The sequence below is a fragment of the Chaetodon auriga genome, chromosome 16 (genome assembly GCF_051107435.1).
Source record: "Chaetodon auriga isolate fChaAug3 chromosome 16, fChaAug3.hap1, whole genome shotgun sequence".
In the NCBI taxonomy this organism is placed as follows: Eukaryota; Metazoa; Chordata; class Actinopteri; order Chaetodontiformes; family Chaetodontidae; genus Chaetodon; species Chaetodon auriga.
The window spans coordinates 5,703,170-5,729,566 of NC_135089.1; the positions used below are offsets into that span (position 1 = coordinate 5,703,170).

Below are 26,397 nucleotides of genomic sequence, written 5' to 3' on the forward strand. Positions count from 1 at the left end.
CAGTGGAAGTGTGTATTTCCCAGTCTGAGTTCCTGCAGGAGCTGCCGGTCTTATGGGGATCTGCGGTAAATCCTGGAGGAGACTTTAGAGTTGTCTTTCTCTTTGTGGTTGCAAACTGGGTCGAAAGTGAAACTTTGAGGTTCCGGAGAAAATAAAACCGATTCTTGAAAAGTGGATTGAAGTCTGGGAATACGGGACTTTGAGTCTTTGACCGTCACCACACCAATAACTGCTGATTTAATACACCTGCTGAAAACCGAACTGAGCTGTGGTCTCTTTGTTTCTTAGTGATGTATATTTCATTGCTGCTATTGTTTTTGCATGGTTGGACAGGCCTATTATATTTCTATTTTAGAACTATTTGTCAGTCTTGGTACCCCACTTCCTATAAAGACATCAAAAAAGTTCTAGCATGATCATTTCTTTCCTCAGTGGAGTTATCTGGCGAAAATCCAGTGATGAAATGTCAGTTTTTTTTTTTCAACACCAGGCTACTTGAACATAAATGAATAAAGAACCCTTGAGAGCGCTGAAGAAAAGTCTGTCATCTTTCAGACCTCTTCAAAATCAAAAGCATCACCTCCTCCTGCACCATGTTCTCCTCTTCACTCGCAGTTGACAGGATTGACGCCTCCATAAGAAAGACTAAACCGTGTATGTATATATGTCAGTCCCTTATTACACATCTCAGTACAGTGTTGAGCTGATGAGGGGCACACTGGCTCATATTGGCTCCAGCCTCTCATATGAGGCCATGAATGAGGATGAATTGATATCCTGACAGTCACCGAGGCAGCGTGCCAAGGTGCACGGGAGAGAGGACCTTATGCAAGACAGGCTGATAACCGAGTGATCTTTATTGATCTTTATCCCCAGTGGACATTAACTGTGTTACATCACTGACGTCTTTTCCTTTTTTTTTTTTTTTGGATTACTCTTAACCCAAGCATGAACTGCTTTTTTTCACGTCTGAAAATAAGTGTTTGACCTTTATTCTGCAGCTAAGGTTAAGGACTCTACAAAAGAGGGGGGGTTACAGTGAATAAAGAAAACAGGAGATATGTGGGAAATGCTTGGAGGACTCTGCTCAGATGCAACAGCATCATCCTTGAATTCTTGCTAAAATCCTGTTTGCGCCTCCCGGAGTTGTGCTGGTTGTCAGTTCCCTCCACCCTGCAGCCAGGCTGGGGTCGGCCTTGCAGCTGTCCACAGTCCAGCATTACATAACAAGGCTGCATCACAAACCCCCCTCTAGCCACTTTGCAGCCTATCCACCATGACTCTGTCACCCCGCTGAAGAAATGACACGAGGACAAAGTTGGATGCCCGCTTAAGGGGCCGACACACAAGCGCCTCTCTTCTAAGATTTGCTTGTTGAGGGCCGAGTTAATGAGGTAATGCTGCGCTGTAATTGCTCATTTGCTTCCCTATTCCCATGGACCTGTAGCCCCTTCACCTTTTAAAGCTCCACTCAAGACACACGCAGCAAATTACTGCTTAAGTGTGGGTGGGTGTGATGAAGCTATACATGAACCATGTCTACAGAATGGCTGACCCACTTTCCCACCAGGCTCTGCTCGAACAACTTGTACCATTTCGTGAGTATAATGTGCGATGCGTCTGTCTGGAGGTGCTCGGAGAAATTAAACCCTCCTCGGACTCCAACAGGAGAGAGTATCAAGTGGTAGAATACATATTTAAGGTGACAGGAGCGCTCCACCTCCGTGCTTTGAATATCTTTAAGTTAAACACTCAAACTTGCTCTACACGGTCGTCACATGATCGGCATGAGACGGCAGCGATGCTTGCTAGCAGGACGCAGCCAAAGGTCTACTTGAAACCGCCTCCGAGAAGGAGAGGGCTGGTGGATGTGTCTGGAAAAACTGCAGTCTATTAACATTCCAAGAAAAAGCAGCAGTTTTATTATTGTTTAATATCTGCAGAAGCCTTTTCTACAGCGCGACGCTTTCTGAAGAGCAGCCAAACACAAAAGAAGGAAATTTCACAAGCTATGCACAATTTATCAGAGCACAGCTTCCCTCCATCAGTCCAACAGCTGATCAGTCTGAAATTCAGTCACTCATATAACAGTACTTTCCCATTATTTCACCAAGGACATGTGCGCACATGGCCGTCCAACAGAAGAAGAGCCTGAAGAAGAAACGTCAGTGCACTTCTCAGAAAGAGTATGACGGATCACTGAAACTCCACAGTTTGGTTTCATGAGTTCTCAGCCAGCATTTCATGTCATTTAAGGCACTCGTACACCTACAGCACGCTGGATTTTCTAAAATATCTCCTCCAGATCGTTCTCTTTCAGCCACTGGGTCGGGAGCAACGCTTCGACACAAGCCTCAGCTCATATATTTGGAGCTGTCCCTGGATATTTTAGGAGAATCGTACTTCTTCACAGCATGCTAGCAAAGCACGGCGGGATCGCTTTCTCACATCATGTGAAGGCGGTATTCAGAGAATCGGCCTTTGAAGATTTGTTATCAGTCATATTGAGACAGCACAATCCCCTCCAGCTTTCCTGTCATGTTTCACTCGTGAGCTTCTCGGAGGTGGTCGGATTGTTGTGGAGCGAGAGGAGGGATTTAGGGGCTTTGGAGCCACATGATATTTCAAGATTTTCCTCTTTTAGTGAAAAACAAATGTTTTTTGTAGTGAATACCAAGAGAAAGCAAATCATGTACCTTCATTTGGATTCCACTGAGCTGACAACATTCAACCAGAGGCAGTGTTTGTTTTCATGCATGAACATACATGTTGTTTGTGGGAGGGCGCGCTGGGTCTGCCCACATCCACAGGGAATCTAATAACGGGCGTAACAATGAATTAACCAGTGTTTTGTGTCAGTTGCTAAGCAAACAAGGTCTGATATGACAGAACGCAACTCTCCAGTGTGTCCCACCTACGCAATACTTCAATCTCCACGAAGGACCCCGTGAGGGAGTCTGTCAGGCTAACAGACTGCTCTCTGTGATGTATGATCAAGGCATTCTTGTGCACAACATGGGGCAACATTATAAAGATCATGAGGAAACTCGCCATCTTGCCTGGGTCTGTGTGTGGATGACCAGTCAATTAACCTCCAGTAATGGGAGCACTAATTAGGGCCGGGCAACCACTAAAAATATTAAAATCACAGTATCCATTACTGAAAGCGGCTGTGCGGAGAAAGATGGCCTGCCCCCGGCCCATAAATCAGGTTTATATTGGTCAAAAGTTTCAAAGCATGCCAAATTCTGTGCACCATCTGTTTCACCAAGGCCTGCTCTTACTTCAGCATCATCAAGCGTTAACACATTTAACCCTACAGCTCCCACAGCAGAAGACTGTCCAATTAATGCCTCAATCTAAACCTGGAAACAGCAGAAATCATGCGAACTCTCACATAAACGCACCACAGCTCTCTGCTGGCGTGTTCCTGGACTGGACTGCAGCAGAAACAGCTGATTCAGAAGACTGCAAATTCCCAGGCTCCTTCTGTTTGATCTGACGTTGAAGGTGCAGCCTGCATGTCTGAAAAGTTTAGGACCGAAGGGAGACTATTTGTTTTTCAAGACATCATCGTTTAACTAACCTCACGCAAAAGTGTCAGCTGACTTCATCAGTGAGATTGACGCACAGCATGCAGGGACATCCACATGTGAAGGACCCACATACAGATGTTCTGCGGAGCCTCGGTGAAGATTTTCGCATGTCATTCCTAGTTAGGGTTTTATCTTTCTGCTGTTGCCGTAAGTGAGGGCTGATTTACGCATTCTGACGTTGTGCTAAACTTCTAGAGTTCGCAGCTTATTTTTCATTTTTCTGGGGAACCCACTGGAGCTCTCCGGACCCCTGGAAGTGTCACGTTTGCACGGGCTTTCGTTGCTTTGTTAGGCTACAATCTGTCACAGCCACTTGGCAAATTCCCCTTGTGTCACCTTGAGAATGGTTGACAAGGAGAATTAAGTGTTTCAATCAACTAACCTTCATGATGCCGCAAGGTGTGTTTCCAGCTCCCTGACTTCTCTCGGCGGAATTATCACGGCTGCCACTCCCGATCCTTGGACTGCTGTGCTCCCTGTACCGTCCATTGGTGTAAACTCCCTCGGCCCCGTAGCCCTGGGCAGCGGCTGACACCTCCAAATACGCCCGGGTGCCGGTCGGAGGCAGCGCGGCCGCGTCGCCGGGGACTCCCGCCGCGTTGGTCGCGCCCTGGGCCGGCGGGGAGCCGATTGCCAGATCCAAAAAATGTCCCGACACAGCATCTGAAGCGTGTACCCCTGCCATGATCCGCCGGTGTTACAGCAAAGCTCTGCCCTCCACAATGTGGAAACAGCCCATTTTCTCAAAGCACGGTGGACTTGTTGACGTCCAGGGTGGCTCTTCTTCTTCACCGGATCACCGCTGCCGGTCCATCACCGGAGCGCAGGGGAGCGTCAGAAGCCGGGCAGCGGACGGTCCGTCCCGGTGAAATAATGAGCAGACGGCGTCCTCCGCACGCAACCTTCTCCGATTAGCTTTGTGGAGACGTGTGTTCAAAAAAACCTGGAAATGCTGAGTTATGCGGAGGCTTTGCCTTTTGTGTTCACAGCCTCCACTTTCGTCTCCTCGTCCTCAAAAATCTGTCTCGCAAACCACGTCCGCTCGTGCGGACTCTCCGCCGTGCGCACCGCCTCGCGTCCTGTGCACTTTTGCTCAGCTTGCAGACGGGAGCGCTTCCCCCCCTCAAACGCGTCCGCGGGACAAATTCAAGACCGCGAGAGCGCAATCGCAATGAGCTCAAACCCGCACGCACACGCGAGAGCGTGCGTGTACAATTATATCCAACGCGTCCCGCGCGCAATCACAGTTTGATCCTTCGGCGTGCGCGCGCACTGTAGCTCTATTACTTAAAGCAGACAGACTGTACTGACAGTTTGCGAGCTTAAGATGAAACATTTGGACATTTCAGAAACGCATGAGGCTCGAGAAGTTTTATGATCGAAATTATCAACCTTATATTTGCTGTGAAGTTCCCACAGAGCTCGTGACTCTCTCACAAACTCACGCTCTGTTATCCAGCAGGCTGCAGGCTCTCCATAAGAGGGAGCTAGAGAGCATCACTAGCTAAAAGTAAGTTAAAATACTGTTTTAAGAAGTGTATAAAAATCAGATTTCATGAATATAAAATGTAACTTTAAAATGTGCCCATATTTTATCTGGGAGCATTTTCTGAGATGTGCTCATAGGAGCTTTCTTGTAGTAGTCTTGTAGCAGCAACAGCAGTTTAGACCTGCAGCCTCCTACAGGCTACAGGCTACTGCTTGGTAATGAGAACAGCAGCTTTTTAAAGATGTTTAAATGCACTTTTATTAATTTATATATGGTTTCACCCCTCTCCAAAGTCATGAGGAGACAGTGATATATGGAGGACAGCTCGCTGCCGGCTGAACTTGATAGTGTCTGGTTAATAAGTCGCTTTAACTTTGTAGGTTTAAATTGTAAAATGTACGACCTTAAGCAGCATCAACCCTACAAAAAGAAAAATGAGTTGTAGGAATCATTGCCTTCATGTGGCAGAATGGCAGCAGCTTCTATTTTCCTTGCCTCTAGGTGGCGCTAGTTGGACCAGAACACGCAGGTCCATAACTGCAGGTCTGGAGCTGCTGGTGCTGCAGCTCTGCAGCTAGATGAGTCAGTAGATTAGATTCAGCCCAGTACGTAGAGTCCATGCTTGTCCTGCTGACAAGAAACTCTGACAACCACCTCTGCAACCCTCTGTTTGTTTGTTGTCCCACAAGCACACGAGTGTCCCAGCTGTGGGTTACCTCTCCCCCTTGCTTGTCCTTCTTGTCCTCTCTTTCACTCTGTGTGTTGGACAGTCGGCCGTCGTGGGACCTCTTTCTCTCCCCTGGCTGTCGGTGCCTCATTGATGTTTTAGATCTGAATCTTCATCCTCCAGGAGGTTCGGCCTCTCCTGTCGTCCCTGGCGCTCTCTCCCGTGTGTACATGCTGTCCTTGTCTAGCTCTCCCCTGTGTGTGTGTGTGTGTGTGTGTGTGTGTGTGTGTGTGAACAGTGTGAGCCTTGACTCTCGTGTGTTTGTGTAGTCTCTCCTCTTTCTAGGTCTCTATGGTGGAGAGGAGGCCTCATGGCTCAGGTCCTGTCTGTCTTGGACACCTGGGAGTTGCTGGATGTCCTCCTGGAAAATGTAACTAAGTACATTTATCCACCAACTGTAGTTACTTTGCAGATTTAAAACATTTGCAAAGCTTAAAAATATGATGTTTTGTTACGAGTTCAACTACAGTTTATGCAAGTCCAGATGACATGATTAGTCAATTCATCAATTAGTCAATAAATCAATCAATTAGTTGATTGATGGAAGACTAATTGGCAGCTATTCTGATATTTTAAAGTCATTTTTCATACAAAAACGAGCATTGTGATGGTGTTGCTTTGGTCTCTGGGTAATCGTGATGCCATTTCTCATTACTTTCTGAATTTTTATGAACCAGACAATTAATCGATGAATGAAGAAGTTAATCAGCAGATGAATCCATGATGAAAATAATAAACAGCCTGTTTCAAAATAGTTAAGAGTGATCTCCACCTCAACCACCTACAACAGTAAAAGCTTTGACAATAATGCATTATAATAACAATCAAATGATATAATATATAACAATATAAACACTCAGAGGGGACAAGTTTCTACATTAAGTGCTGTTACTTTTTATACTAAAAGTACATTTCATGCTTATACTCGCATACTTTTACTTAAAGAGCATTTCAATCCAGGACTTTCACTTGTAATAGAGTATTTTTACTTAAGTAAAGGATGTGAATACTTCCTCCACCCCTGTCAAATAACTGAAAGGACCACTCAGCATTTCTGAATGCTCTTTCATGCTTTTACGATGCAGAAATTCCTCTTCACAAATAGAGGCTGTTTTGTATGAAGGCTTTGTAAGAAAAAATACAAAAAGTAATGTTTTGTACATGGAGAGCAAAATGCTGCACAGTAGTCACGAAATCTTGACTTGAGCCCGGCTTCAGGTGTGTTACATCAATCACACGGTGTGTCTTTGTTTCATCAAGGCAATTTGCTGCAATGCAGGGCGGTACAGAGAACAGCCTCAGCAGATATGTTTCATCATTTAACTGACTATTGTCGCTTTAATTATGGGAATCCTGCTCACAATGCACACTGAAATACCTTGATCCTCCAGATCTGAGAGAGTGTAGCTCCTTTGTTACTCTACATCTAAATGAGCATAGAAGGGACAAATAAGAAAAGTAGTTAGACTAAAGCCTTTATCAGTCTCTGGAGCACCTTTGTGGAAGACTGGAGATTAAGTTTTTTTACGGTCTTCACATGCTGAGGAGAATAGTAATGGCTGGTAACACATGAGCGGCCACTCCTCTGTAATTTCAGAGCATCACTCTTCATCAAAGATGTCAGGATGCTCTTCCTCCACCCACCTCCCCTCTTCTCAGGTATCGATTTGAATGGAATCAGCAGGAAGAAACAACTGCAGACTGTAAACATTAGTCCCATTCAGGGTGATTTGGAAAGGCTGCCGTTGTGCAACATCGTGGCAGTCCGACCGTGGCACCTCTGTTTCACAAACCATAAAACTGAGCATCTGCTGACGCCCCTGAGGCCGGGCCAAAATAAACTACAACAATGAAGGGTGTAACACTCGACGTCAGGCCAACTCACATCATCAGATGAGACATGGCCAGTAAGCTGGGATAATGCATCCCCCATTTAAAACCCTCTGAGGAGGCAAATCAAATCACAGCCAATTTCTTTGAAAGGAGTCATGTGCAGCAGAGGGCGTGAGCTCGGCGTCTCTTCGGAATGGTCATATATGGGCTGGCTAATGAGAGCCAAAGCAAGGACTTCGCTTGATTCTATATTCAGACTGTTATCCTTCATGTAAATCCTGCAAACAATGGTGAAATTCTCTCTGGTAAATAGCAACACCCACATGACACACAGCGGTTTACTGCGTACAGTATGTATTCATCAGAAGTGCTTTGTCAGAGGGCGGGACAGTCTGTACCAGTGAAGTCTTATTCAAGCGTGCCGGCAGATAGTTTCGCAGACCTTGGTGGTGATAAGTGTCTCAGTCTGCAGCCAAAACACAGCCTCTCTAATCACAATTAGTCCTATGAATGAGAATGATTTACAAACAAACTGCTGGAGCCCAGCTACATCTCAAGGGCAGGTGGATGTAGTGAGAGGGAGAAGTGAAGGAAATCTGTCAACGTATGAAGTGGCAGAGGGAGAAGGGGCTGAAGGTATGGGATGCTCGCTGCAAGACTGAGACAGCAAATGTCTGTGAGGAGGAGGCTGGAGAGATTTCATGCCCCCATCTTTTCCTTCGCTCTCTCTCACTACCCCCCGTCCTTTCCCTCGTGATCTCTCCGGGTCATGTATTATGCATTCTCAGAAATAATTTAGCAAAGGTTCTGCTTTTAAAAGCCTCCTCGCCTGGCCTAGCTGTCTCACTTTAATGCGAAAAGGCCTCTGACGACCGGCCTCCAAACTCAAACATCAGCTCCGCGGGGATAAGGGTAGTTCACATGAGTCCACGGGATGCGACGACAGTCGGCCTCTCGTTGATCCACCAACAAATACTGTATGTTCGGAGCGCTGTAAAGCATCGCGTTATTCAGTGAAAACAGGGCCTGATGAATGACCAGATCAGGAATGATGGGAAAGAGCAAAACATACTTTTTGTTTGGTTAAGAAAAACAGGCAGTGGGAGAGAAAGTGAAACAGAATCGGCTGTATCGGCACTCTTGAACACTGAAACGGCAATATCTCTCTAAAATAACACTCTTGTTGTTTTCCATTGAGGTCTGCTTTAGTTTCCTGTGGCAGGATGTCAGCCATGGCTGTGCAGAGTAAGGCACCTCTCCCTCCTGCTGCAGCAGCTGTCAGGTTCGCACCGATGGATCTCCACCGCCGTACCCACGGGCCTCCAACAGCCATCGTATTGATGACAGCTGGCTATTGATCAAGTTCTCTAATCCCAGCTGGCAATGGGGAAAAGAGAGGGTCAGCCAGTCAAACGGTCGGGATTTATCACCACACAGGCTTTTTGTAGAGAGTGTCCTGTTGCTCGCTCACACCTTTATTTCTCATTTCTAGTGTCCGCAGCATCTGTTGTGTTTTTCTAATTTCAAAAGAAGACAAAAATAAAAGCACAAGAGCAAGAAAGTACTTCTCACAGATGCACAAACAGTGTGTGAAATGTACATTTGAATGATTTTTACCTCCGGAGGAAGTTCCCGCTGCTCACAGCTGGGGAGCAGCGGGTGTGTCTTCCTTAGCTTAACCACCGTACTTCCTGTGTCTGCCCATGTGACCATCGGTCCAACAGGAACAGAAACCATGTATAAAGTCTTTCCCATAAAGGCTTTTCACATGATGTAGTTTAATTCTGTCTGTACACCCAAACCGCTTGAAATGAAAACACAACACTGGAATCAGCTATTAAATCTGACTGACTGATCTTCTGCATGATGTAAAGACTAAACACTTGGCAGAAACAGAGTCTGATTAATATTTCATGACGCTGGAGACGATTTGTTTACATCAGCTGGGTAGGAAAACAGGCCTGTAGTCTGAATTGCTGATTTCACGTATAATAAAAGCTTTATTTATGTGACCAGACCCCAGTTTACAGTATGTGGCCAAACAGCAATGATCGTGCCTTGAGCCTCACTTACTGTGAGCTTGTTTAACTGAAGCTTTCACTTCCTGTTGTTTTAATGGGGTGTTTACTCACAACAGCATCGCCTAATTGGAAGAATAAGCCATGCAGAGATAACAGGTTAAAGGCCAAGCGTGTGTTTGTCGGATGCAGAGAAGTGATCATGTGTGGTGCAGGCAGCAGGACGGAGTCTGGAAAGCCACTCTCCTCCTCAAGGAATATCAATGTTTTGGCTGTTTTCATGCTTTACACGTGTTGCATGACGGCGCCTTTTGCAGTTCGACACATCACGTCTTGGATATTTAATCAATTTCAGGGAGGAGAAGGTTGTCTGGTCACACTTGTCTGTTTTGGCAGCGTCAGTGAAATCATAGCTGAATATCAACGATGACAAGGTGAACACTTCATAAGCAGGATGTGAGACTCTTCTGCCATCTTTGCTGTACTTTGACAGCACGCTCTAACGTTTCAGTCTATTTAAAAGAGCAAATACTACTTTATATTTGATGATTGATGACTGATTTCACCCCAAAGCCGCCCAGTCAGGACTGCGGCCCCTCGACTGATCCATTAGACTTTACTGACACCTGGTGGTGGCTCGGATGAGCTGATAAAGAACTGGAGGGATCATCTTCTCAGCTGACTTCAGTTGTGGGAGTATTTAAAGATACTGGTCAGAAGCCAGTATCATACATGATGACGATCATTATTTAGATTATGTAATTAAGGCTTTTATACCTATTGAAATAAAACAATCACAGACAATTACACACAGTTCAGGCCCTAAAACCAACATATTCTATTTAGGAATAAAATAATAAAATTCAGCCACACAATTAAGAAATGATTACTCGTAATCTAACTGCAGGACATTCCCCTGATATCTGGAGTAAAGGTGACGGGATATGAGAAATAGGATGTTTGGGTGGACCTAATTATACGTAAAGAGAAAGAATAGAACATCAAACATTGCATATCTACAGCAAAACTCAAAGTAAACTTAGATTAACTGGGAACTGTGAGTGTCCAGAAACAGACAGCAACACTGTGACCTGTATAAAGATAATAATAATAAAATAAAACACCAGCAAAACAAATTTCAAATACAGGAATTTAACCTCCTAAGAGCAAAACAAAACCCTGCACTTACATTTAAGAAAAACCATTGCACCGGGAAGCTATATATGTATATTTTGCATAATTTATTGTCAAGTGTTTTACATGGTTTTCCTTTGTTATAGCACTCTGTACATGTATCTGCAAACCGTTTTTCATTCTGCCTTAATCTGAATTATTATAATAAACCTGCTTTGATAATACTGTAATTTATTATGGTGACGCCAAGGAGGCAAATTTTAATTTGAAGTTATTTTGATATGAACTGACACTGATAAATCCGCTCTGTAAAGTGCGTTATTGTAAGACCCTCTGCTGCAGGAAACCCCTCCTCTGGGTCTCTTACCACTTCAGATGTAAACCACAGTGCTCATGCTATACCACTGCAATGAACGCAGGTTTAGTATCCAAGCAACACTGACCTCTCGGATCCCTTTCCACAAGATGACAATCACTGACCTGCACACGTTTCCAGCCCTCAGCGTGGCAGCCCGTAGATAACATTCTTATCAATCATGATAATTAGTTTTTCTCTTAAGGAAGCTGCCAATGGATTGATTAAACTATAACCTGACGATGACAATGTTTTAAACAATAACTGGTCACGTTTTATTGAATTCTATGTAAATGAGATTTTCTTATCACCTTTCCCAGGCATGACACTGGGAAGGTGGTTGGCATTTAAGCTATAGTTCAAACACCCACGAACACACACACACACACACACACACACACACAGAGAGAGAGAGAGAGAGAGAGAGAGAGAGAGAGAGAGAGAGCTGCTCTGTCTCTTATATCCACCAGATGGCAGAATAGAACTTATTCAGAACATTTGTGATCAAGTTAAGAGGTATCACTCTTCTACCTTTTGGCTCCCAGGACTTACCCTCTTAAATTTTAGGGTTACTACATTTGAATAATTAATTTTTCCTACATATTAACTTTAACATTGCTTCTATTGAACAATGCCAAATACTGTTGTTTTTCTTTTTTTCCCCACGTATTTTCACAAACAGTTAATATGCGTTCAGTTCAGCACAGTATGAAGATCAGCTTTATGCTAGTTTATGTGTAAAAACACAGAACATTAAAAAAAAAAATCATCACCGTGCATTATGTTCTACTTTTATTACCTATTTTCACTATCTGCGGTCTGAAAATTGATATTCATATTGCATGAATATAATAATATTGCATGCAGGAAACAATGTCAGACTTTTCATCGCTGCAGACTTCAAACTGCAGCGATGAAAAGTCTGGCAGCGTGTTCCTTCAAGGTAAACCTATTAGCATATTAATCTCATGTCAAGTATCTCTGGGATTGTCCTCAGGGGACAGGATGAAGGGTTTCTCTGCAAAATGAGTGACAGGCTCATCTGAAACACCTGTAAAAGGAATTTCCTTCCAGCCAAAGCACCATGACCCTGCAGAAATCCTCATGCAGTATATAGATGAAAACACTGCGTTGCTTGACTGCAGAGAAACTCATTTTGTGCATTGCAGTGGATCAATGATCAAGCTCTTTGACAGTTGTACATTAGTACCTATAATCTGTTTCTAATTGGCCACACCCGCTCATATACTGTATATGGTGCACTTAAACACAGAGCTTTTACTCTGCATGCTCCTGTTGAATCCAGGTGAGCTTCTCGAGAGCCACTTCTCTGACTCTGGTGTGGACTGCACACATAAAACTTAACAGCTTTTATTTTGTAGTAACATCAAAACCGTCCGTACGTCCACAGGTTGAGTTAAAATTATTTATAAAACTTTATTTTCTTCTTTTCAACTCAACAGCCGTTTCTCTTGGAAAACCTCCAAGCGATAAACCCAAACCACAAACATGGTACATACATCGAACAGCACACAGCGCCATCTACATCATCAAAAAATACACAGTCTACAGTGGAACAAAGCTCAAAAATGATGAGAGTAATGGTGGTGAAGGATAATATCACAAGACTGCCCGTGTAGCTTGAGATTTCAAGAAGCGAGATACAAAAAAAATGCTTGAAGACGAGATGAAAAGATAGACGAGGGAATATCTTTAATACTGTAATGTCTGTCGGACAAACACAAAAGTACATCGTAAATTCTTCTCTGATTTCCAGTTGCTCTGTGTCCTTTTTCCAACTGGGAGCTCTGGTGACACTTGAAACTTCTGCTCAGACTGAGGAGGTATGTGTATGTAAATCCTCAACAGGGTCATGCAAAGGGGGGTTACATTCAACAGGGGAGTGCCAGAGAAACAATAATAAAATAGAATTATGATAAAGAAAATAAATTCATATATTCTGTGTACATAGATCATTTTCTATTTGGCTTATACATCAGCTAAGCAAAGCGATTCATTCCTGAGGTGCAAGGCTTTTGTCGACGACATATTTTCTATTCAGCATTATGTGTGTGTGTGTGTGTGTGAGAGAGAGAGAGAGAGAGAGAGAGAGAGAGAGAGAGAGAGAGAGAGAGAGAGAGAGAGAGGAGGGAGTGGGGTGATAGTCTCAGCCTTTTCTATTAGACTAATGTATTTGTAATCTTTTACGTGTGGCAAAAAGGGGGACGCACAGGGAAAACTGTTGACCAAAAACAACAGACAAAGACACAGACTGACATGACGCTTCATCCTTGAGTTCTATATGCGGCCCAGTGGCTGGTGAGTCCGTGCAAGCGTTCAAAGCCTGCACCTATCAATCTACGTACGCTTGGCAACTTCAGCTGCTGGTGCGGTCACGGAAACTTGCACACAGCAGTTCTGCCACCCTGCCGTAACACAGCTATCGGGACAAAGTGGACGGATAGGCAGAAAAGTCCGGAGGGAATATTCAGGCAAACCGACCGGACGTGTGACACTTCACGCTTCTGGGCTTCATCAGGTGAGTGGCTTCAAGCATAAAACAGCCAACAGAGTTAGCCGTGGGGCAGCGAGGGACCTTCTTCGCACATATTAACACAAATGACAAGAACAAAAAACCCAATGAGCGTACCTTCTGGTGTGGATGTGGTGCAGAAACAACAACAGAACCAATAGTAACAACAACTGTCAGTAGAATAATGCGAGGTAGCGTTGATGAGGGGAACAGAGGGACCTGAGAGGAAAAGCAGGCAGCGCTGGGTAAATGCTTAGATTTGCATTTCTGTGTACAAACAGAAGACAAATAGCCCTGTGAGAGCGAGGGAGGTGCATAAACCCCCGTCCTGGGTTTCAGCTGGTGAACAAATCAGAACAAATACATCGTACACTTGCGCATGTGTACCGTGTGCTGATGTGTGTGCTGTCAGTTGCAGAGAGCAAAGAGAGTCACTCCGCCGTTAGGTTAGTGTATATTGATTCGGAAAACAGACTGTAACTCTGCAGAGCGGTGAATCGGATAATGTTGTTAAGAGCAAAAGCAAAACCCTCAGTATTAAAGTTTCTCTTTTTTTTTTGTCAAAGGGCAAGTTCAATGTCACTATCAAAATACTGATAACCCATTTACAAAGAAGAAAATGTTACAAAATAAAAACATTCAACTGTTAAAATGACGCCGTACAGTAGCATATTTTTTAAATCTGTTAAAAATCAATTGGAAATGCATGCACGATGTGAATGAACATCACCTCTTCTCTTCTGTTTCACAATACTGTAACATTGTAGGTTTTGCGTTATACCTAGTCTGTTTTACAAACACTTATGGACACAAATAAAACTAAGAGAAGTCACGTACATGCATGCTCTCATGCTGAAAAGAAAAAAATCACAACCATTATTAACACTTCACATTATAGCTATCTGAAAAAAAAAAGAGAGAAATGAATGGAATTAAACCATGAGAAATGTCAATGCAAGTGGGGCAAGTTTGGAGGCAGGGTTTGTTTGGTGTTGTCTCGGGTTTGGAGGTCGAGGGTCAGGACTGCTGGCCGCCCCACTGGCTCTCTACAGGCCGCCGGAGGAGCTCCTCCACGTGCCTCGCCACGTCCATGGTGTCGTCCAGGTCGAAGTCTCCGTCCGCGTCCAACATAGAGTCGCTCCTGCCACGAGACACAAGAGTGGAGCCAAACCACACTCAGACAGGCCGGCAGCACATCACGCAAAAAAAACCCCCAGAAACAACACTCCTTACTCACACAAAAATGCACACGCACACTCACACAGAGCAGCTCATACGTTCAAAACGCTCGATGACTCACATAGGTGGGTATATGCCGTAAGTGTGAGGGTGATTGACGGGTGCTGGGGAGGCGCCGTGATCCATATAGGTTGGATTCCCGCTTGTTGGGTCTGGATTGGCTGTAGCAAACCTGTGCACACACACACACACACACATACATAAACCCAAGATAAAAGCCTATGAGTCTATGTTCAGCAGTTGCCTAAGCAACTACCCTCAGCATGTTTTCCAGGCCTCGCTGCATCATTATGGCCGTTCTCTGTATTGAGGGTGAACCAACCGTGGAGACGCGGGAGCGAGGCCTGCTAACTAACAAGCCTAACTCTAATGATGAGTGGAAGACAAGCCCGCTCAGGAACCCTGGCCATCCTTAATTGGCCTCCTCCAACTGTAACAGCTAACTAATAGCTGATCTGAATTCAGGGTCCAATATTTAGTGATTAGCTCTAAATGTTGCCACAGAGGAAAAACTGGTGGGTGGACGGCAGGGAGGGAGGAAAGGGGAGACGGAGCAAGAATGGAAGAACAGGAGGAAAGGTGAACAGGAAGCTGGATACTTACTCTGGCACCACTTGTTTAATTTGCGGTTTCACGTAGCCGTCCACTGCTTTGGCTTTAAAACAAACAAGCGCAAGGAGAGAGGAGGCTCAGTGCAGTCGTCATGCAGCAATCAGGACATCTTTCACTGAGAAGGCTGCGCAACTGTGATATTAAATTTTGAAAGGAGCGCAGCCTGTGCAAACAGGAGGTTGCTTACAGAGTGGCGGGGTGTAATATTTGGAGAAAACCTCATCCTTGGGTCTGTCGGGGTACAGGAACAGGAGGTGATTGAGATCGCTGATGCGGTCAGCCAGAGAGCGAATGGAGAAGTCTTTGGTTGTGTAGGGCATGAGGTTCCAAACCATCCTCTCACCTGGAGACACAAAGCCGCCACACCACCGTATCAGCTCTAACAGCAATATCATCAGTTTTTCTCCAGTTAATTTTCAGTATTATTACAGCGTCATGCATGGTGATGAGAGCGGCGCGCTGCAGAGCAATGCAAATACCAACTCTTCATATAAACGCTCATATCCATGTCATACCTGCTTTGTTGGGATTTTCCGCCACCCAGGCAATTGTGATTCCTCCGATCTCAGAGTCACTGAAGCGCAGAAGGAAGGTGCCGTTGGGTTTGGACATCAGCATGTCCTGAGCCTGCTGCTTGTTCACGAAGCCCAGTATGGCTCTAAAAGGAGGAGAGAGATATGCAGAAAAAGAAGCACATTAAAATTGCTACGAGCCTCGTTTACCGGCGAGAGCAGGTCCAGCTCCCCAGGTTGCCATGGAAAATCATGAAAGTGAACAATTGCCTGAGTTCTCGAGAGTGACAAAATGGGGACAGAAAAGCATTTCCTTTCAGCGAACATGCAGTCCAGCTGTCAAATTGAAAAAAGAGAGGTAGTGCTTTTATTTTTCTACTCCGCCACATCTTACAGCCAAAGATTGAAAGTGACAAAGAGCCCCTCTGCAGCTCCTTACCCGTCATTCCAGTGCGGTTTGAGATGCTTTTTTGTGAGTTCCATCACACCATCAAACCACTGCCAAAATGTGAAGTTCCTCCCTGGCAAGCTTTCCTGCAAGCAAAAGGTTTTTGGGGGAAAGATTTTTCAAAAGGCACACAGGATTGAAACAGACATGTACATCTTTTAAAAGGTTTTAGGTTCCCTCATGTCCATCCAGGAAATAAATACAGAGAACAACATGTCCTCATCCCAGTTTTCCTCTCAGTGTTTATGCTTTAACCAAGTGTGCAGCTGTATGTGTATACGTTGAGGAAAAAGAGGAGGGGGTGAAGCTGTGCGTGTGCGTCGCTTACACACCAGTGTGTGAAGTGGCTGAAACTTGATGTTCCTGTAATCTAATGAGACTGATGGAGTGTGGTGAATGCGAGTGCGTTCTCTGCCATCAGCGGCTGCTTCGAGCCAGAAAATGAGGCCTCCAGCCTTTCACTGTGTGGACAAACAGGCCCATTAAGATGAAGACCTGGCTACCAATGAGGTGTTCTCACTCAAGTCCACTACAGAATAGGGCTGTAGGAACACGGCAAATGGAGCACGAAATTTTCTATGTATGAATAACCAACAGTAAATCACTCCATGGACAACAGGCATGTGGCTCAAACGGCTTACTGAAAATGGCCTGCGGGCATTTAAAAAATGCAAGGAGAATAAAACCTTAAGTATGACGCAAATCCAAGCATTAAGCCTGCTGATAACAGATCATTAGTATCCTCTTTATATAACCTCTGCCTTTAAATTCAGAGAGAAAAGAGAGGGAGAGAATCACGAGGAACCAGACTTGCGCTGACCCTGTTAAACTGTGACCAAGTCATAGTCATGTTGCGGTAGTCGTCGGGGTTGTTGCTGGAGCTGCTGAAAGCCTTTTGAGCCAGGAAGACCAGGTTCTCCTCAGACAGGCCTCGGTTGCTCTGCACCTCAGCCTTGTACTTCATGTTGATGGCGTCGCACAGCTGAGGCCAAAGCACCTTATCTGGCACGAGGAAAGGCACCCGTCCCTGCAGACAGCAGAGGAGACGGCCGAGGATTTACATGAGCTTTATCGACGCGAGCAAGGCGGCGGCAGAATGCGAAAGCACAGTCATCAAATGCGCAAACATAAACAAGTGCACATGCAGCTATTATCAGAGGAGCTGTATTTTTATATCTCATCACTGCCTCTGCGAGGATTAAGGACATTTTTCATGAATTGATCTCGATGAACAGAAAACAAACCACAGAGGAAACATACAGTAAACAGAGATGAATCTACTTGTGACTTGTATGTAAATGAAATAGGTTCATATTCACATGAAGGGCAGGAACTATTGATTATTTTCATTATTGTTTCATCTACTAAGTACGTTTTTATTAAGTGATTTATGGTTTAGCCTATAAAATGTCAGACATGCCTATTGAGGAAGCTTTGTTTATTCATTGTTGTAGAACTGCAACATTTATGTGATATGTAGGTGTCTGAAACCTTTAAAAACACAGGCTGATCAACCATCTCTAAATAAAATCTGCACGGAAACGTTTACTCACCGGCTCTGCAAAAGCGTTGTCCCACAACACCGTTGCTGTGGCATTATTGTCTTGGCTACCGTGAACTATCACCACTACAGGAAGTGATAACGTCTGTTCAGAGAAAGAGGGGAGGCCATCAGTGTAAGAGCGCTGCGCATACTGCAAAACAACACGAACGTCATGGTGCGCCTGTGGTTCTAATTGTAAGGAAGAGCTTTTTAAACAGCATCATAAAACATGAGTGGGATTGGTTGGGCTGATGTGGTCCGCTGTGCGTCACAATGTTAGTAGGAATGCACGCTGAATGTTTTGGGATTTAGGCTTAAAAATAAACAGATTCCCACTGCTGTAAGAGTGCAAATACACAGTAACTTTGCGTATCAGGGCTAATGCGGTCTTTTCTTGCACCTCTTCTGTCTCTTCCTACCTTCACTTGAAAGACGAGCTCGTTGCCTCCAACACTAAACTGGGACTCGAACAGAATGGTGAACTTCTCTTCTGTGACAGACTCTGCTCCTCGTCTGTCCGATCGCTTGATCCTCTTCAAGGACTGCATGAAAGATGACAGGTGTCAGGGATGAGGAAAGCCGGTGATATATGGTACATGCTGCACTGTTAGGCTGACAATGCACACATCATACCTACAGTGCATGCATGCATAATTCAGTTTGAGTCAGACAAAAGGGCTGACATGTAAATAATCCATGTGGGATGTAGAGAGAGGCTCTCCTGAAGCTGCAGACTGATCCTCCAAAGCATGACTCAGTTGCTGTGGGTTTGTGCAGGACTGAACTGTACTGGAATACCCACAATGCACCATCACGAGACAATAAGACCGGATTCTGCAGAGCATTGTTGCTCCTAAATCCTAATCAAGTAGATTTCAGTCAAAACAATGAAAATAAAAGCTGACTGATGACCATGTGAAGATGAATGGGATTCTAGAAATCCCCAAAACTACTGGAACTATACATCAGCAACACATGAAGAGTTCCACCCCGAGGGGATATATTTACAGTTATTAGAAGAAGTTGTTATCTCAAGCATACTTCAACAGAGAGCCGCTTTTGCCTTTCCGTGCTATCACAGCACACAGTGATCAAACGCGTCTTGGCAGTTGCTTCACTTCAGAGCTACATACTATATGTCTGGGACAGATGCTCTATAGTAGAGACCCGCAGGCAATGAGATATTTAACTCAGTGCAGTTACTTCACTTCAGGAGCACTCACCATGTTCCTGAAGTGGGCGCTGAGAGTGCCTGTTGTCTGGTGGTACTCCATCACACAGTTATTGTTGAGAATTTCCCCACTGCTGTCACTGAAGGAGAGAAACCATCTCAATTAGCTGTAATGTCTGCTGTGACGCACGCCAGAGCAGAGAGTTATATTCTTCCCAGAAGATATTAAAACAAAATGATGCTCGTTTGGACGGCAGGAGCTGAGTGTAAAACATGCTCGTTCTCATTGTCTGTATAATTAAAAACCGCCTCCTCGATCTTCTCGACACGAGGAAACACCATGCAGATGTCTATGGGCGAGCGATTGGGTGCCATCTGAGGTGGTTCAGATGAGAAACAGCAGCTGATGGCTGAGCTGTTGAACTGCTCACCCATTCCACCACTGGCTGACCTGCAGCCTTGGAAGGTTTCTATTAGTCGGGAGGAATGTGGAATGAGGCTGTGGAACAGGCTAAATGTGGATTCTGCATCCACACCATAGATTCCTCTGAGGCTCTGGTCGTTCCAGCCATGTCTCTGCGGTGAGGTCTGGAAACACACTAGACCAGAGTTCATCCTGGGATCCAGTAATCCCTGAAGAAAACTAAGACTTCTTATCTTATTTGCGCCGTGAGAGCTCATCCCAGTGTCCTTGTTAAAGGAAGAAGGGATGCTCAAAAATGTGTATGCGAAGAAGAATGAAGAGGAGGGTGGCGTGTTGAAGCTATGCTTTGAAACGTGATTCAAAAATCATGCATTAATCAAAAATAAAGCAGGCAGGTGTGCACTTTCTGTATTTGTGTCTTGTGTCCTCTCTTTTTAAATCCACGCCAACATGAATGGCTCACAGGACTTACTTCCTCGTGTTCTCGTTCTTCAGCAGGGCCTTGGCTTGCTGTTCACTAATGATGGTGGCTTTGACCTGTGGAGGGTTCATGTGCACGTTCAATTTCCCACCCACCAGGAGGCGCACTGTAGCGGCAAACTTGGTTTGGGTTTTTAGCACCTGTGGGGGCTGTTTCTCAATGATGAAGGTGCTGCGGGGACAAAAAGAGAGCGAGACTGAGTGACAGAGCCAAGTCATGTTGATTAGGTTGATCAGCTAGTTGAAGGTGGGGTGAGCCATTCGGGAGAGAGATCGTTGATATCTCCTCACGGTCCGCTCGCTGTCCATTCTGTGTGTGTGCTGTTTCTCCAGAATGACTCACCCCTCCTTTAAAGTGCACATAATTCAGCAGTAAACCTTCGGCCATTCGCTTCGCAGCACATAATGTCCTCTCTTCTCTTCTACCTCTCTTTGTGCATCTCATAAAATATCATAAAATGTAGCCAAAAATATGTAAAAATAATTTCTAGAAACCAGAGTGAGGGCGACCACTGCGTCATCAGAGCAAAGTTGTATTTGTAAGTATTCCACCAGTATTAGCATGAAATCCAGTTGAGGGCCTGAATGTAATTTTTCACAGTTTTTTTGTCATGCATACAATCCTGCATACATTTCCAAACAGTTTTAATGGAAATGGTCTGCAGCAACACCACACAAAAGCTGAAAACATAAAACGCATGCTTAAAACATAGAAAAGACTGTGTGAAGGTTTGCATGCTCATTAACCTTTAAGCACACATATAATGTGGTTTAGTGTGAAATGCTGTAACGACTCTTTACAAACAGAGCTCCACAGGGTTCCTTTAAACTCTACTGACCTGCAAATTTGAGAATGTCAGCCTTTGAAAATTACCTTAATTGTAACCATGCTCACCAACGGAGGGCCATGAATGCAATCATTGTTCAGTCGACCAACAGGGTCAACAAATACTTTCTTTCAACAACGTTGGTGTGATTTTCTCCTGATTTCCACATTAACACAAAGGCTTCAGAGGAACATGGAGAGGATACTGTTGAGGAAACATACCCTTTGTTTGTCATGTGCGTGATGGAAATGCATTACTGTCTGGGTGCTGGCTTGTCTGTGGCCAATCAGAAATCGCTGTGACGGAAACATGGCTTCTCAATGTGTTAAAGGTCCCCACAGGAACACTCTTGTAGGGAAGTGGGAAAGGAGGCTGTCAGAAACTTAAGATCACTTCCCGTTCAGAGATGCTGGGGGGTTAAAAGACCCTGGCAGATGTGTCTTTGGGCCAGAAATAATGCAGTGAAAGAAGTGCCCCTGCTTTCCTTTAATCTCCTGCACACTGCATGCTCTTTGTCTCTGCAGATCTCCAAAGGTGCATTCAGTTTCGAATCCTTTGCCTCTGGGCACATTTGAATTCAGCCCAGACTCTCATAACTCTCCCCCTGCAGTGAACACGCTCTTTTTTGACCACTTCAGGGCTTCGTCTCTCCTCCTGTCCATGGCTTATTCTGGATGTGGTCTGAAACAGTGCTGGATGGCGTTGTTTGTCAAATGTGACCTGAGCCATCAGAGCCATCATCTGCTTTGGCTCAGCACAAAGTGCAGACAGGATGAGCACTTTAACTTAAGTTAACTAAATCTGCTTGATTGTTCTTTGAAAGCATTCATTTCCTAACAATGGATGTCAGCACTACCACAGACTCTCACCAGGACAAATCCAAACCCTAAATGTACTTTAAAGTTATAATCCTGAAGACTTTCACGAAATCAAAGCCCAATTTTGATACCATTTGATCTCATTGATATGGGCCTCACTGTTAACTGTTAACTCTCTTTACACTGAATCAGTGCTACATCAACTTACTGCTAATGCAAACATTTACTACTGCTGCTGCTTCACATTAAAAGCGTTCAATTGGCAAAACACGAGGAGGCTTTAATTGTGAAGCAGCCACAGGAAATGCAATGTAGTTGCAATTATTTATGAAAAATGTGCCAATTTTTAGCATTTTTTGACAGCAGATCAAGTAGAAATAACACAGGGACAAATGAAACAAGGCCTGACCACAGTGCTGAAAACATGCAGGCGTCCGTCTCCTTATGTCAGGAGCTACTCGCGGTTGAAGTTATTATTGAGTAACTTCTTCATCAAAACAACATGAGTTTGTTTGGCTGCACTGTAAACAGATATGCCAGTCGCTCTTCTGACAAAGCAGCTGCTGAAGGAGTGTTTGCTGTAGTATCAAACTGCACTTGAGTTTACCACCATAACCACAGGCGCCCTCAAATCAGCCAGGACTGAAATAAGACCTAGCTTCAACCTTAACTTACACAAAACTTAATCTAAAGTGAAATGGTCACACATGCAGTAGCTTCACTCATGTGGATTAAATCGTTGGGCCTCAGTGGTTTAATTTTTGTTTCCATAAAGGTCAAGAATGAGTGCAGGAAAGGATGATGCCTCAATGTATACACATCCATCCACTTGCACACATGCTGGGGCTGATGGTATGCTACACTGACCTACATTCATGCCTTTAGCTTTTTTCAGTCAAGATTCAGCCTTTAGAACACACACACACACACACACACACACACACACACACACACACACACACACCTGGTGACCAACGCTGAGATGATATCTGTGATCGTACTGTTGAGTTCGTTGAGGAGCTCTTCAATGGGGCCGGGGATGGGCAGCTGTTGTCTGAGGTGCTCTGCCCTCCGAATCTGCTGCCTGTTTTGCCAGATAGTTTCTGCCAGCTTCTCGCACCTGACACACACACACACACAAAAACACACACATACAAGGCCTAAGCATAGACATGGTCTTACGTGTCGATAGAAAACTGTCATGCAGAAGGGTTTACTCCATCCATCCGGACAACGTCAACTACAATTAAAACAGGACATCAGGATGTGGAATCCCTGACTGAAAAATAAGGTTTTATTTCTAAAAAAAGGCAAACAGAACTCTGAAAGTAAGGGAGTAAAAGCCTGAAACATGTCAGACTGGCCTGCCTATGTCTCTCCTCTTAGGAGCCAACAAACTTTGGAAATAAACCCAGCAGTAGTCAATTGAAGGCTTGTAAACCGGTGACCCTTTGCTTTGTGAGGGAGTCCAGTGGCTGCGATCTTGGTGGGAGGTGGAAGAGAACTCACCAGGACTGCAGGATGTCCAGGCCTCCCTCCGGCGGGCCCCCGTTGCCTGCCAGCTGTTGCCGTCTCTTCCACTGGATCAGCTCGTCATCCAGAATGATGGTCTGCTGCTTCCTCAACAGCTGCAGTGTTTTCTGATGCTTCTCTGCCAGGTCCTGCACATAAGCAAAAAAGCACAGGAATCACGCTTTAGCACAATAAGGTTGTGTGTGTTTTTTCTCTCTTAGCGTGCATAATCATGTCTTACCAGTCTGTATTTCTGTAGTGTGTTGGCCTCTCTGGTCAGCCATGCCTCCACAGTGGCTCTCTTGCTGAGAAGGGCGGGCTCCCGTAGCTGCCGGTCAGCAGGGGGAAGTGTGGCCAGGCTGGTCAGCTGAGCTGAGGTGGGGTGGGGTTGTTGCCATCCAAATGGGGGAAGGGTGGGGATGATTTCGAGAAAAAAGGAGGAAAATAGAGAGGAGGTAAAAATCTCTGACCAGTGCACATGCAGTGGACATTAGCCTTGAGAGGAATAATAATTTACACGAGAGACCGTCCTCTAGTATAACAAAGACGTCAAGAGCTGGGGGTTCTTTTCTGAATGATGCAACATACAGTACATGCAAAGGTTACTGGGTTACGGAAGCTCCTGGTGATTGATTTCCATTGCTGATCGGCAGCTGATCTGCAGATCAGATCACAGCTTATGACAGCACCACAACTTCAACTTCAAGCTGCGCATCAAACCACGTTAAAAGCTTAACCAAGCAAACGTTTGCCACGTGTTAAATAACTGATCATCAACTCTGTCGCCAATCGCCTCACAATCTAGCCAGTCAACACATTTCCTTCCATCCTTGCATTACTTCAGAGCAGCACTAACGAGACGCAGGTCCTCTGGTCTCACCCTGGATGCGGAGGCTCTCCTGGTACTGGATGATGAAGTACTCCTGGTTGTGCTGGAGCTTGCGCAGGTCGTTCTCAGTGTCCTGGGTCAGCAGGCGAAGCTCCTCGAAAGCCTGGTTGATCTGTTGGTATTTCTGAGACATGCTGTCCATCATCCCTCCCACCGGTGAGCTCGACTGTCAATTAGAAAGTGAGATTGAGAGACAGAGAAGAAACGGTGGGTTTGGGAAGAGTGATTGGTAAGGCTGGTTTTCCATTGGAAGGTGCGCGGCCTGTATATTGTCTGTCACTGGATTGTTTATGATAGATAGAGACACTGGTGAGTTGAGAGCTGAGCTACTGGGGCTGTCTGTGGGGGTTGGAGCAGAGATATGAAACCAAGCTGAACTTGATGCATTGACTCCTCCGTGTGGCAGTCGGGCTATTTGACTGTAAAATCCCAAGTGACCACAAGCCTGATGGGACGACAAATAGAAAGGGAAGAAACGCATTTCTTATCTTACTCAGGCAGACTGCGCGGCCAGTTAAACAAGAGCACTATGGTGCCTAAAGGTTCAAACTAAACAGGGTGAAATTCAATCAGTCCAAATATGCATTCCACTAATAGAAAAGGCATGTTGTGAATGAAAATCAATTCACCCCAGGAGGGCTGAGAGTCACATGTTTTATGCACTGCTGGCTTTATGGTTTTATAACCCAGTGCTTGTAATAAACTGTGAAATATTTGACTTCCATTTTGACTTCCTTCCTTATTGCAACATTGCAGCAAAAGGTTTGCTTTTACAAGGCCATTTTACAGTGTGACTGAGCAGGTATGAGTGGCTGCAGGTATCACATTTATAATAATGCAAGGAATCTGCAGACCTTGGGGGGGGATAAATGGAGGAAACGGAGAGTTGTTACCCAATTACCCAATCTCTGAATCAATCACCATTATGTAGCTGAGTTTCTGTTTGTGCTTGCAGGCTCTGTGCAGGCTACAAAATGAATAATGCATGGGGAAATCACAGGTGCTTGCCAATGCAAGTTTATATTTCGGCGGGGATGTCTGCGTGTTGACGAACGAGCCGACGTATGCGTGCAGGCGTCAGCTTGCATGTGTGTATTTTGCAGCACATCCTACTCACATTGGTGGCCTCTCTGACGAGCCTCTGCTCCGTGTAGAGGATATGCTTGATGCATCGGACCAGCTCCAGAGGACAGCGGTCATACGTGCTCTGAAAGACAAGGAGCACATGTGCTGTGTTAAGGCTTGTTAGCCCCTGACGTGCTGAGCAGCCGCTGCACACAGGACTCACCAATTTAGTCACATCAAGGAAGCTCGCTCAGTTCTGGAGCCAACGCCGCAGACACACTAAAACCCATTAGACGAACCTAATGAGCCCCTTCTCTGAAGCACAGCGCACTTCATCCAGAGAGGCGACCCATCAGCATACGCACGCATTGTCATGCACAAACCATGGTGGTTTACATGTTACAGTAATATCAGTTCTACTGATGAGTAATGTTTGCAGTTTCACTTTCTGTTTAAAAAAAATCCTGTTGTGCGTCAGTTGATGAAATTCTTCTTGTTTCTAGCTTCAAGCGGGAGAACAAAGGTGTATTAAAAGCCGAATTGTTTCCATCAAGCAGAGTTTACGAGGAAGCACCCTGCGCTACGACGAAAAGAAGAGGGCATCAACAGTCCTGGTTCAGCTCCGCTAGTCTGGCTTCTGAAGGTACAGGAGAGTCTCAAGTCCAACAGAAAAGAAATATAAGACATACAGACCACATTCCACATATCACACTCAACCACATCAATATATGCACATTCACAATCAAAGCAGGGAAAACAGAGCGGTAGGAATTCAGGATTGCAGTTTGATTTTGCACAGCCAGCCCCCTTCCCGCTGTTTTCAGGGAGGGGAGAAGACAAACAGAAGAACGGATCTGTGAGCAGGGGATCATAAATAGCAGTGCTGGCTGGCTACCAAGGCCCTCACTTGGGCTGTCCTCTTGTTTTCCTCATGGTGGATACAACCTGTTCTTAAAACATTTAGTGCACTGTGTGCTCTTTCTGAGGACTGAACGGAACAGCTGTGCCTTCCAAACACTTGCTTATTATGCTCTCAGATTGATAATAGTTGAAATGTGAGTGTTTGCTGAAAACATGGCTACTGTCTGAGCAGGCGGAATTCACGGCTTTATGACGTCATTTCAACACTCCTCCAGAGCTGCTTTTGCCTTATTTGATCGCATCAACATCAG

At 45.0% G+C, this 26,397-nt stretch overlaps 2 protein-coding genes across 4 annotated transcripts in view; both read right to left on the reverse strand.

The window, feature by feature from the left end:
• The window catches only part of LOC143333537 (inactive phospholipase C-like protein 2), a 64,036-nt gene extending 59,261 nt beyond the window's left edge, over positions 1–4,775 (reverse strand). Inside the window, exon 1 of the mRNA XM_076751606.1 lies at positions 3,979–4,775. Coding sequence (XP_076607721.1) covers positions 3,979–4,281 — 303 coding nt within the window. The 5' untranslated portion in view covers positions 4,282–4,775. The remainder of the gene's footprint in view (positions 1–3,978) is intronic.
• A 7,789-nt stretch (positions 4,776–12,564) lies between these two features.
• Positions 12,565–26,397, reverse strand: part of stat5a (signal transducer and activator of transcription 5a) — a 45,380-nt gene continuing 31,547 nt past the window's right edge. For all 3 annotated transcript variants that reach the window (XM_076751610.1, XM_076751608.1, XM_076751609.1), the window contains 16 exons: positions 25,278–25,367; positions 24,152–24,326; positions 23,513–23,643; positions 23,269–23,420; positions 22,724–22,879; positions 20,107–20,286; positions 19,263–19,350; positions 18,459–18,581; positions 18,050–18,142; positions 17,317–17,523; positions 16,488–16,582; positions 16,052–16,194; positions 15,724–15,879; positions 15,528–15,579; positions 14,986–15,096; positions 12,565–14,826 (listed from right to left, as the gene is read on the reverse strand). In XM_076751610.1, the coding sequence (XP_076607725.1) occupies positions 14,703–14,826; positions 14,986–15,096; positions 15,528–15,579; positions 15,724–15,879; positions 16,052–16,194; positions 16,488–16,582; positions 17,317–17,523; positions 18,050–18,142; positions 18,459–18,581; positions 19,263–19,350; positions 20,107–20,286; positions 22,724–22,879; positions 23,269–23,420; positions 23,513–23,643; positions 24,152–24,326; positions 25,278–25,367 (2,076 nt within the window). In that variant the 3' untranslated portion in view covers positions 12,565–14,702. The remainder of the gene's footprint in view (positions 14,827–14,985; positions 15,097–15,527; positions 15,580–15,723; positions 15,880–16,051; positions 16,195–16,487; positions 16,583–17,316; positions 17,524–18,049; positions 18,143–18,458; positions 18,582–19,262; positions 19,351–20,106; positions 20,287–22,723; positions 22,880–23,268; positions 23,421–23,512; positions 23,644–24,151; positions 24,327–25,277; positions 25,368–26,397) is intronic.